The sequence below is a fragment of the Sus scrofa genome, chromosome X, assembly GCF_000003025.6.
Source record: "Sus scrofa isolate TJ Tabasco breed Duroc chromosome X, Sscrofa11.1, whole genome shotgun sequence".
Classification (NCBI taxonomy): Eukaryota; Metazoa; Chordata; class Mammalia; order Artiodactyla; family Suidae; genus Sus; species Sus scrofa.
This window is the reverse complement of record NC_010461.5, coordinates 89,645,686-89,658,075: the sequence shown is the minus strand read 5'-3', so window position 1 is coordinate 89,658,075 and position 12,390 is coordinate 89,645,686. Positions and strand designations below refer to the sequence as shown.

The following is a 12,390-nucleotide window of genomic DNA, read 5'->3' as shown; positions in this document are numbered from 1 at the left end:
CGTATATCTCTTCAAGAGCCCAATTTCAATTCTTTTAGATATATCTCCAGAAAGTAGAGGACTCGATTATATGGTAGTTCTAGTTTTAAGTTTTTGAGGACTGTTCCTACTGTTTTCCATAGCTGCTACCCCATTTTACATTCCCACCAAGAGCGTGCAAGGATTCCAATGTCTCCACATGCTTGCCAATATTTGATATATATTTTTTTGGATAATAAAGCCATCCTGACAAGTGTGAGTTGATATCTCATTGTGGTTTTGAGTCACATTTCCCTGATGGCTAGCAATGTCAAGCACCTTTTCCTACACCTTCTGTCTATACTCAAAGACATACCATTTGGATATCTTCTTCAGAGAGACATCTATTCATGTCATTTGCCCATTTAAAAATCACATTTTTGGTGTTTTATGCTATTGAGTTATAGGAGTTCCTTATATATTTTGGGTATAAACTCCTTATCAGACATAGTGTTTCCAAATATTTTCTCCCACTCTATAGGTTGCCTTTTCATCCTTTTGATTTCTTCCTTTTTAGTGCAGAATTTTTTTTTTTTAATCTTTTAGGGTCACACCCTTAGCATATGGAAGTTCCCGGGCTAGGGGTCGAATTGGCACTGTAGCTGCTAGCCTACACCACAGCCACAGCAATGCGGGATCCAAGCCGTGGCTGTGACCTACACCACAGCTCATGGCAATGCCAGATCCTAAACCCACTGAGTGAGGCCAGGGATTGAACCTGCTCTTCATGGATACTAGTCAGATTCATTTCTGCTGAGCCAAGATGGGAACTCCTGTGCAGAGCTTTTGGGTTTGATGTAGTCACACTTGTCTATTTTTACTTTTGTTTACTATGCTTTTGGCATCAAATCCAAGAAACCATTGCCAAGACTAATGCCAAGAAGATTTCCCCCTGTTTTCTTCTTGGAGCTTTGTAGTTTCAGCTCTTACACATTTAGATTTTTGGTCCATTTGAATTAATTTCTGTATACAGTATAAAGTAACTCTGATTCACCCCTTTTTGTGTGGATATTGTTTTCCCATTATCATTTAAAAGTTTAAGAGGCGGAGTTCCCGTCGTGGCGCAGTGGTTAACGAATCCGACTAGGAACCATGAGGTTGCGGGTTCGGTCCCTGCCCTTGCTCAGTGGGTTAACGATCCGACGTTGCCGTGAGCTGTGGTGTAGGTTGCAGACGCGGCTCGGATCCCACGTTGCTGTGGCTCTGGCATAGGCCGGTGGCTACAGCTCCGATTCAACCCCTAGCCTGGGAACCTCCATATGCCGCGGGAGCGGCCCAAGAAATAGCAACAATAACAACAACAACAACAACAACAACAAAAAAAAGACAAAAGACCAAAAAAAAAAAAAAAAGTTTAAGAGGCTATCCTTTCCTCATTGTGTATTCTTGGCTCCCTTGTTAAAGATCAGTTGACTCCATATGCATGGTTTATTTCTATGTTCTCTATTCTGCTCCATTGGCCTATATGTCTATTGTTATGCCAATACTATGCTGTTTTTATGACTATAGCTTTGCAGTGTAGTTTCATATCAGGAAGTATGATACATCCAGCTTTGCTGTTCTTTTTTAGGATTGCTTTGGCTATTCAGGTTTTTTTATGATTCCATACGAATTTTAGAATTCTTTCTATTCCTGTAAAAAAAATGCCATTGGGATTTTGATGGGGACAGTACTAAATCTATAGATTGCTTTGGGCAGTATGGACATTTTAAGAATATTTAGTCTTCTAATCCATGATCTGAGATGTCTTTCCATTTATTTGTATGTATTCCTTAATTTCTTTCATCAATGTTTTGTAATTTTTGGTGTACAAGATTTTCACTTCCTTCGTCAAATTTATTCTTAAATATTGTATCATTTTTGATGCTATTTTTAATGAGATTGTTTTTTAAATTTCCTTTTCAGATAGTTCATTTTTTAGTATATAGAAATATGGAGTTTGCGTCATGGCTCAGTGCTCAATTGTTCTGACTAGGAACCATGGGGTTGTGGGTTTGATCCCCGGCCTTGCTCAGTGGGTCGGGGATCCAGTGTTGCCGTGAGCTGTGGTGTAGGTCACAGATGCAGCTCGGATCCCGTGTTGCTGTGGCTCTGGTATAGGCCGGTGGCTACAGCTCTGATTGGACCCCTAGTCTGGGAACCTCCATATGCCCCGGGCGCGACCCTGGAAAAGGCAAAAAGACAAAAAAAAAAAAAAAAGAAAAAAGAAAGAAAGAAATATAACTAAGTTTTGTATGTTGATTTTGTTCCTGTGACTTTATTGAGTTCACTTTTTAGTTCTAATAGGGTTTTTTTTTTTAAGTCATTAGGGTTTTCTATGTATAAGGTCAAGTAATCTAGGACCTGAGATAATTTTACTTCTTCCTTTCCAATGTGGATGCTTTTTATGTATTTATCTCTTTGTCCTAATTGTTCTAGCTAGGACTTCCAGTACTGGGTTAAATTGGAGTGGTGAGAAAGGGCATCCCTATTCTGTTCCTGATCTGGAGGAAAAGATTTTAGTTTTTCACCATTGAGTATAATGTTACTTGTGAGCTTATCATGTATGGCCTTTATTATGTATTTTTTTTCTTTTTAGGGCCGCACCTGTGGCATATGGAGGTTCTCAGGCTAGGGATTGAATTGGGGCTGCAGCTGCCAGCCTACACAGCCACAGCAACGCCGGATCCTTAATCCACTGAGTGAGGCCAGGGATCGAACCCACAACCTCGTGGTTCCTAGTTGGATTTGTTTCTGCTGTGCCACGAATGGGAACTTCTGATTTATATATTTTTGAACCATCCTTGCAGCCCAGGGATAAATCCCACTTGATCATGGTTTATAATCCTTTAAAGTCCTATGAAAAACAAACTTTTTAGAACCTGGAATGGGTAAGCATTCTGCTTAGGGGGAATGACTTGGAGTATAACTCAGAATGCCGACCTTACGACTAGAATAGACAGCTGATCAATTTGATTTAAGGAGCACCAAACAGCCCTTTATTTTTCTGTTAAAAAGGGGTTCAACCCCCTTTGCCTACATGCAACTGATGTTTGAAATTGAAAGGATAATATTATAGATTAATTCTTTTGGCATAAACTTCTCCCTACCCCCTATTAAAAACACACACCATTGGTTGCGGGGTGGGGGCGGGGAGGAGGGGAAAGTGTCAAATATTATTATTTTCATATCAGTGGAAATAGCTTAAAGAGCTTCTTTCTCTAGAGTTGTTTTTTTCTCCATTAATAGGGCGGATAGAGCTGGACTAGAAGTTTGAATACAGACTTTGCCTACTGGATAATTTGCCAAAGGTGGTTCCTGACCAAGGCCTGAAGGCTTTTTCAAAAAACATGGTAATATAAACCATTTCATCTGTGCTCCCTGTCTCCTCTTTGCTCTTTATTCCACAACCGTTTGCTGAATACCTATTATGTATCAGGCACTGTGCGGAGCACTGGAGATACCATAGTGAGCAAAAGCAAGCAGGAAACTTGCAAATTTGACCCTACATGTGAGCTATGTTGGTGGACATTATTGTTCTTTTTCTCCTGATGTACATACTTTCTTTTCTGGTAAGATTTCTTGGCCAGGTCCTACACCTCCGCCCCCAACCCCCGCTTTTTTTTTTTTTTTTTTTTTTTTTTTTTTGTTATGGGCCTACACAAACCAGGTTCTTAATGTATGCTTGTTAATAATGGTGATATGGACTTCCCACTGTGGCTCACTGGGTAACAAACCCTACTAGTATCCATGAAGATGCGGGTTCGATCCCTGGCCTTGCACAGTTGGTTAAGGATCCAGCATTGCTGCCAGCTGTGGTGTAAGTGGCAGGTACAGCTTGCATCCCCTGTTGCTGTGGCTGTGGCTGGCAGCTGCAGCTCTGATTTGACCCTTAGCCTGGGAACTTCCATATGCTGCCATTAAAAAAAAAAAGCAAAAAAAAAAAAAGCAAAAAAAAAAAAAAACGGTGGTAAGATAGTGAATGGTTTTAGGAATCCAGATTTTCAGCGTAGCATAACTCTAGCATTGGGGGGGTGGGGTGAGGGAGTGGGTGGGACTTCACATTATAGGTACTTGGCAGAGAAGTCTAGATCAAATTTTTTTTTCTATTTCAGGGCTGCACCCATGGCATATGGAGGTTCCCAAGCTAAGGGTCGAATCGGAGCTATGGCTGCTGGTCTACATCACAGCCGCAGCAACGTGGGATCCGAGCAGTGTCTGTGACCTACACCTCAGCTCACGGCAACGCTGGATCCTTAACCCAATGAGCAAGGCTAGGGATCAAATCCGCAACCTCATGGATACTAGTCAGGTTCATTAACCACTGAGCCATGAAAGGAACTCCTAGACCAAAATTTTAAATGATCAGGAGCTGGATCTGCCAGATAGAAGCAAGTGCAAACCACTGCAGCCAAAAGCTAACTAGAGCAGCAAAGCCTAGAGAACATTGAACGAATTCAGTGTAAAAGCACGGAGGTTTAGAAAAGTCACTGCTTGGAAGAAGTACAGAATCCCAGGATCAATGCATAACAGAGAAGAAAGGGAGCTTCAGAGACCTAGGAGGGGGGATGGAATCTTCAACGCGACATGGTGAGTCAGTGGCAGAATTGGGTTCAGGATCCGGGCCTTCAGATTCCCAATGTAGTCCTCTTTCCAAACAGCCAGGAAGAACTGGCATTTATTGAAAGACAAGCGTGTGATCACCCTTCTACCTTATGTAATCCCTTACCTCAAAAGCATTATATGAAATGTACCTGCATCTTGCAGATGAGGAAGAAGCTGCACGAACGTGCCAAAGACTGTAGTCCCGAGACCTCCATTCTCAAACACTGGGATGAGCTTCAGAGAGAGTACAAGGTGATCGGAGACCTGCACCCCCCAGTTCTGCAACACTGACCCCTGAGCGAGGGGTCCCCAGGTTTGGTTGGAACACGAGTGGCAAATGCCTTCCGGTTGGTTAATAAATTTCTGTCTATTTCTCCCAGTTGATTCCATCCCTCCCCCTCATTACCTAATTTATTATGTCATGGAGAACAAAGCACCAATCAATCATTCAAACTCAATCTGGGGAGCATAGAAGGTATAGTAAGGATGGTTTCCGAGACCTCGCAGATTAGTGGCTGTGGGCAGGCAGTGCTTAATTAACTGCGGTACAAAGCCCCGTCCTACTACCATGTGTCCCCAGGAAAGTTACTTACCCTTTCTGAGCCTCAGTTTCATCATCTGTAAATGAGGGTAATAACAGTACCTACCTCAAAGGGCTGTGACAAGTTGATTTTGTTAAAACTCAATAGACTTCAATACATTTATAGTTGTGCAATGATCACCATAACCGAATTTTACAGCATTTCCATCCCAAATCCCCAGACCATCCCTCCCTCCTGCAATCTGTCTCCTTTGGTAACCAGACAAGTTGATTTTAATTTGAGTTTTGGGAATTCCCATTGCGGCTCAGTAACCATGAGGATGTGGGTTCCATTGCTGGCCTGGCTCAGTGAGTTAAGGATCCGGCGTTGCTGTGAGCTGTGGTGTAGGTCACAGATACACCTTGGATCCGGCATTGCCGTGGCTGTGGTGTAGGCTGGCATCCGCAGCTCTGATTCAACCCCAAGCCTGGGAACTTCCATATGCTGCAGGTGCAGCCATAAAAAAATAAACAAATAAATAGAGTTTTTAGAATAAGATAACATATGCAAAGTTTAGCTCAATGTTTGATACGCAGTGAGAACTCAGGAAGTCTTAGCCTTTGTTATGCAAGTGCTAATTTCTGATGTAAATGTACCACTTCTGGGAGATGATGCATCAAAATAAGTGTGTTTAGGGGAAAAGAGCCAATCTGTTGGTCTCCCGGCTTTGCTGCTGTGAACAGAGCTCTGTTCCCCACATAGAGTTGCTTTCACTGATGCTCACACCTAGTGGTTGAACGAGTGAGGTTCTATAAAGACAGAGATTGCATACAATTCAATATCCTTGCCACAAAACGGACCAGAAATAGGGACCCCTCCTATGCTACTCCAGAGAAGGGGCTGCTCCTAGAATGCCCTGGCTCCCAAGTTTTGCCATGACAAATAAGGATTGGGGCTGGGGGGAGGTTGGAGAGAGAGGCATGTGGCTCCTGCCAGGCTGGAAGCTCTATGGAGGCTGAGTCCACACTCTTCCATCTTCTATCTCACCCTCGTGCCTTTAACATAGCATGCAGAATAAGTCTATTTTGGAGAAGGGAGGTTGGACAAGATTTTTTTTTTTTTTTTTTACAGCTGCATCCAAGGCATATGGAAGTTCCCAGCCTAGGGGTCGAATCAGGGCTGCAGCTGCCGGCCTACACCACAGCCACATCAACGCTGGATCCTGAAGCCACTGAACGAGGCCACAACCTTACGGTTCCCAGTCGGATTCGTTTCCGCTGTGCCACGATGGGAACTCTTAAAACATCTTTTTTTTTTGAACCTCTGGGCTTTACTGCATATTGTTCTTCTTGCCTAGAAGGCTCTGGGCACCAACCTCCCCTTGCAACCCTACTCACCTGGTTAACTTTTCTTTCAATACTCAACTCAGAGAGACATTCCTGCTCCTCCCTCTTCTCTATTGTTGAGATTTGGGTTTGAGTGACCCGCTCTGCCTTCCTCTTTCTGGACTACTTCAATAATAGCACTTTTTACTCTGCATTGCCATAATCTATTTTTTTTTGTCTTTTTGTCTTTTTACCATTTTCTTGGGCCGCTCCCACGGCATATGGATGTCCCCAGGCTAGGGGTCGAATCGGAGCTACAGCTGCCAGCCTATGCCACAGCCACAGCAACGCGGGATCCGAGCCACATCTGCTACCTACACCACAGCTCACGGCAACGCCAGATCCTTAACCCACGGAGCAAGGCCAGGGATCAAACCTGCAACCTCATGGTTCCTAGTCGGATTTGTTAACCACTGAGCCACAATCTATTTATGTTTGTGTCTGTCTCCAAGAGGGCAGTACAGTGGAGAAAAATGCACATATTTGAAAGTGTAATAATAATATCACTAATATAATGCTGATGACATGCCAGATTGTTATAAGCGTTCGCTGTATGTTAATCCATGTAATCTTTACAACACTGTGAGATGCACAGCTCTTACTGAAGTTGAATCAAGAGACTTGGTGATGGACTGAATGAGGGGACAGAGAAGAAGGAGGAGTCTTAGCTGATTACTGCGTTTCTGACCAGAGCATGTAGGCGAACAGTAGATGGAGATGCCATCTATTGAGATAAAGATTATAGGATGCAGAGGAAGAGGAAGAGTTTGGGTTGGGGTAGGGAAAAGAAATTTTCAGTCTAGGTAAATATAGAACTACCATATGATCCAGCAATCCTACTCCTGGGCATAAATCCAGACAAAACTATAATTCAAAAAGACAATGCATTCCTATGTTCATTGCAGCACTATTCACAATAGCCAGACATGGAAACAACCTAAATGTCTATCAACAGATGAATGGATTAAGAAGATGTGGTACATATACACAATGGAATACTACTCAGCCATAAAAAAGAACGGACAAAATAATGCCATTTGCAGCAACATGGATGGAACTAGAGACTCTCATAATAAGTGAAGTAAGTCAGAAAGAGAAAGATAAATACAGTGTCATATCACTTACATGTGGAATCTAAAATATGGTACAAATGAACCTATCTACAAAACAGAAACAGACTCACAGACATAGAGAACAGATTTGTGGTTTCCAAGGGGGAGGGGAAGGGAATGGAATAAACTGGGAGCTTGGGGTTAGTAGATGCAAACTATTACATTTAGAATGGATAAGCAGTGAGGTCCTGCTGTATAGCACAGGGAACTATATCCAGTCTCTTGAGACAGAACATGATGGAATATGAGAAAAAAGAATGTATATACATGCATGCCTGGGTCAATTTGCTGTACAGCAGAAATTGGCATCAACTATACATTAATAAAAAATAAATCTACAAAAGAAATTTTCAGTTCAAGGACTGCCATTCTTTTGCTATTCTTTCATAACTGTTATTTACAGAAGCTTCAGGAATATCGTGAGTAATATACCCTTTCTTCTGACTGACAGGCATTTGGAAGCACCACTGTCTGTCTGAGGACAAGCAGATTAACCTTGTAGTATTTCTTCATTAGCCTTCTGGAAGCAGGAGGGCTATGTTCTTGGAACCCTGGCCTTTCTCTCACCTTATGCTCTGGCGTGCGGCTCCCAGAAGACAGCAAGGATCCTTCGAGCTCCTGTGCTGCTGGTGCCTCCTGGCTCTCACATCCCTCCTGCAGCAGGTGTGGCACCCCCCCCCCCCTGCCCCAAGATAGGGGTGGTGGGCCCTTGGAATTGTGATCCGTTGTTCTCTGAGGCCCTGCCTGAGGTTGCTGCTTGGTTAGTCGCTGAGCGGGTCAACAGGGACTCATCATTGGACCTGGGTTACTCTTTTGAATATGTGATTCTTCATGAAGACTGCCAGACTTCCGGGCCCTCTCCAGTTTCATTTCCCGCCAGCAGATGGCCTCAGGATTTATTGGACCTGCCAACCCTGGCTACTGCGAGGCAGCCTCGCTGCTGGCAAACAGCTGGCACAAAGGGGTTTTCTCTTGGGCTTGTGTGAATTATGAATTAGACAATAAAAATCGCCACCCGATCTTTTCTCGGACCCTGCCTTCTCCCGTCCGGGTGTTGGTAACTGTCGTGACATATTTCCAGTGGGCTCACGCAGGAGTTAATTCCTTGGAGGAAAGACATCTGGGTACACACAGCCCGATGCCTTGCAAGTGCTCTCCAGAGCCGCGGCTTACCTGTAGGGGTCGTCCTGACCACAGGACAAGACAGCCAACGCATCCAGAAAGCTCTCCAGCGGATTGGCCAGGCAGACCGAATTGGCAGGGAGTGTTTTCTCAAGGCTGAGCTTTAAAGGAGGCTTCAGGGAAAAGCTATTACAATGTCCACAAGGTTTCCTACCCTCACACCCTAGGAGAGCACCTTGCCCCCCAATTCTTCATGCTTTCACCCCCTTTCAACCACGTTCAGCCCCCAGACTGTCCTGCTTCAACAGAGCCTATTTTATGAACTGGATAAAGGCACAGGGGCCTCGGTGGTTAAAATGCTCTTGGGTGCCGGTGCCTGCTCGGCATCTGGGAGCGGAAGGTGAGCATCAGGTAACTGTAGCCACACACCCTCTACACCCTTAGGATCCTAGTAGTTTCCACTCAGCCAAAGAGAGGTGTTCTTGTGGCTCTATTTTTGTCTGGTCTAGTCACTGGAGAGAGATTTACCTTTCTTCCTTTCTGGGTACTTTCCTTCATAAGTGCCCAGTGCCCTGTGTCATCACATCTCTCTTAGAACTGTCTTTTCTGGACTCTGAAATGCACACACTCTTTCTCGCTTCCACCCATCCCCTCTCCCCCAAATGAAACAAAAAACAAAACAAAACAAATCAGGGCTTCTCTCTCTGCAGCAAACAACTAACCGCCATGGAGAGACCTAGCTGAGAAATGAAAATCTATTAAAATCAGAAGCCTACCTAAGTTTGGTAACCTTTTCCCTTCCAAGGGAAAGTTGCACGTTCAAAGACTATTCTTGCAGGGACATTGGGCCAGGTGTGAAGCAGAGGACTGACCCACCAACCCAGGACAAATCGGGTGCATTTCAGGAAAGGGGAGCCCTTCCTGGTCCTCTTCTATCAGATGGCTGCCTTTTACATACACTCCCTGCAAGCCTTTGTGTCACGTGATTTTGATTTTTTTCCATTCTAATTTGTTAATCTCCACTTTACTTTTTTTTTTTTTTTTTTCCGGAAAGTAGCAGCGATTTGTGGAAATTCTGCTCATCCTCTCTTGCAGCCACTCCATCACTTTAGGACAAACAGCTCAGAAACTACTTGTCCAACTGATTACTTCTAGGATTAGTCGTGGTCCTGGTCATTTCCTTAACATAACAATGGGCTTGTTAGAGAATGGTCCAGCTTAGGGCTGGCCTATACCCAGAAGCCCATTTTAAGTTTCAAGTGTCTCCAGTATTGGATCTTAATTATGATCATTAAGGGAGGATGAGGGCAAGAATTTTTAGTTCCAGGAACTACAGTAGTCTGCTTCCAGCTCCAGTCTATAAGATCCTATAAATGTTAAGCAATCAGTGTGGCTCTGATTACTTCATAATAGAGCCTGGTACTTTCAAAGCAGAGCACAGAATTATTTTTGAAGATATAAAACCATTTCCAGGGAGGAGTCATGCCAGAAACAGTCTAACATTTCATATCATAACTTTACAATATGTTACAAATCTTCATGAAGCCCAGTGTCTCCTGCAAGTTTACATTCCGTGAGTGTTTCCCAGCCCACCCATTCTAAATAGGATACTCTTTGAAATGACATTTGGGGCTCTACCATGAAATGTTAAATAAATCCAGGCCCCAAAGCTCTTTGGGTTGTCAGACTGAGAGAAGTTGGGATTGAGGGCTCACCACCCACAACTCTTTTGAGGCAGGGAAGAAGCAAATGTACATATTATTGCCCTACTATTGGAGATTCATTCCTTTAGGTCAATGGTTCTCACGCTGGCTGCATGCTGGATCTATCTGGACATCTTTTCAGAATGATTGCTGCCAGAATACCACCTCCAGAGATTCCCAGCAAAGGTATTTTAAATAGCTTCCCAGGTGCTTGTAAAATGCAGCCAGAGTCAAGCACCAAGGCTTCGAGTTGGCGAAGATGCAAATAAATGTGGCTTAGTTTAAGTTGCCAGTCAGTTTTTGTCTTCGGTTGACTTTGTTGAATCAGATTGGGTTCTATGTAACAGTGTGGATCAGCCCACTAAGGGAATGGACATTTTAAGATGGGGAGTGAGGGGGTGGATAAGGGTGGGAGTGGGGGTGGCGAAGCCTGGAGAGGGAGGTATGTGGTTATGGAGCAAACGAAGAGCCTGGGTAGGGAGAACAAAAACAGAGAATGCAGGAGGAACACAGAAAGGGAGGTCAAAGGGAGTAAAGACAAAGCTCTGCTCCCCAGGATTTTGCCCCTGGTTTCTGACAAGATGTAAGCAGACTCAGGTAAGGCATGCTGGGACCTCGGTGACATGAGTGAGAATGTACAAGGGTTGGGGGTGGATGTGAGGAAACTGAGCCATTGGTTGAGCTGTAGCTTGAGTACGACCTCTGGCAGCTCAGTGTGCAGGGGCCAAAAGAGTGTGTGGTATTCACACCTGGCACAGCCAGTTGTTGGTATCTGAGGGTACTCCAAGAGGCGGGTGGGATGTGACAGTAGGACTTGCAGAAGAGGAGTGACCATCCATTGAGAGCAGGGCTCCAGCTAATAGGACTATGGGAAGCAGGATCCAGAGTATGAATATAAATAGACAGAGTATCAGAACTTGAGCCACAGAGCCTGGAGCGCAGGGCACATCTCTGGTTCCATCAGAAAATAGGGGATTTGGTGAGAAACTGGGCCAGAAGCCAGCGAGCAGGGATTGGGCCAAGAGCGCAATGAGGACAGTGACAACATACCGGATGCAGCACATAGTAGATCAAATTTCTAGCTGATTTTCTAGCCCTGTTTTCAACTGGTGGGACTGAGCCTGTTAAAGTATTCCTAGCTGCTAACTATTGTGACTGCAAAGGCACTAAGGTTTTATGTGACCTCAGCCGAGGAGGGTGCGTGGTCTCTTCCTTATGCGGCTAGATATGAGGCTACTTCTCAACATCGTGGACCCCCAAGCAAACCTTCAGAGAAGGACCTTTTGTGATGTAACAGATACAGTGGAAAGGGATCCCTTCCTTTGGAGAGGACTGGCAATATTCGGAAGTAAGAAATAATTGGAAGATTCGTTTTGTCTGATCTGCTCCCAATAACAGTGACCACAGCCACACGTGGCAGTGGCAGTGGTGGTGGCAGTGAGGGATAGTGACGGGGATGGAGGCTAGAGAAAGCTGGCCCGTTACTGGTGGGTATGCCACTTGTCTTCCCTGTAAATTTATGTTTCCAATTAGGAAATACCACTGGCACCTTCCTGGAGTTAGAAGGAATGTCTTTCTCAAAAACTGGTCTAAATTTTGCTTCTACAACACCAGGACAATAATAAAATTTAATAGGAAAGATGATTAGAACAATCATCATGGTTGTGGGCTCTGGGAAGGGGAAACAGCAGGGGTGTTATTAGAGGCGGCCATTGAGACAATGAAAGCAACCATAATACCACTTTACATGTGAACAACTCTCTACAGTTTACAAGGTATTTGCATATAGATAATGTCATTGAATCCTCGGGGTTATCCGGGAGAAAGGTATTCTCTTTCAAGTCTTACAACACCTGGGAATCTCACAAAACAAGTAGGTAGGTGTAGGCATTACTACCACCAGAGAATGGAGTCAATGAAGTCCCAGAGAAGGGGGGATTCAGCC

The 12,390-nt window shown here is 44.2% G+C and overlaps 1 protein-coding gene across 1 annotated transcript in view; it reads left to right on the top strand.

Annotated features, from left to right (window-relative positions):
* GUCY2F (guanylate cyclase 2F, retinal) overlaps nt 4,585-12,390 on the top strand; it is a 95,540-nt gene continuing 87,734 nt past the window's right edge. The window contains 5 exon segments of the mRNA XM_021079862.1: nt 4,585-4,854; nt 8,137-8,304; nt 8,307-8,466; nt 8,469-8,734; nt 8,736-8,886. Of these exon segments, the coding sequence (XP_020935521.1) occupies nt 4,585-4,854; nt 8,137-8,304; nt 8,307-8,466; nt 8,469-8,734; nt 8,736-8,886 (1,015 nt within the window).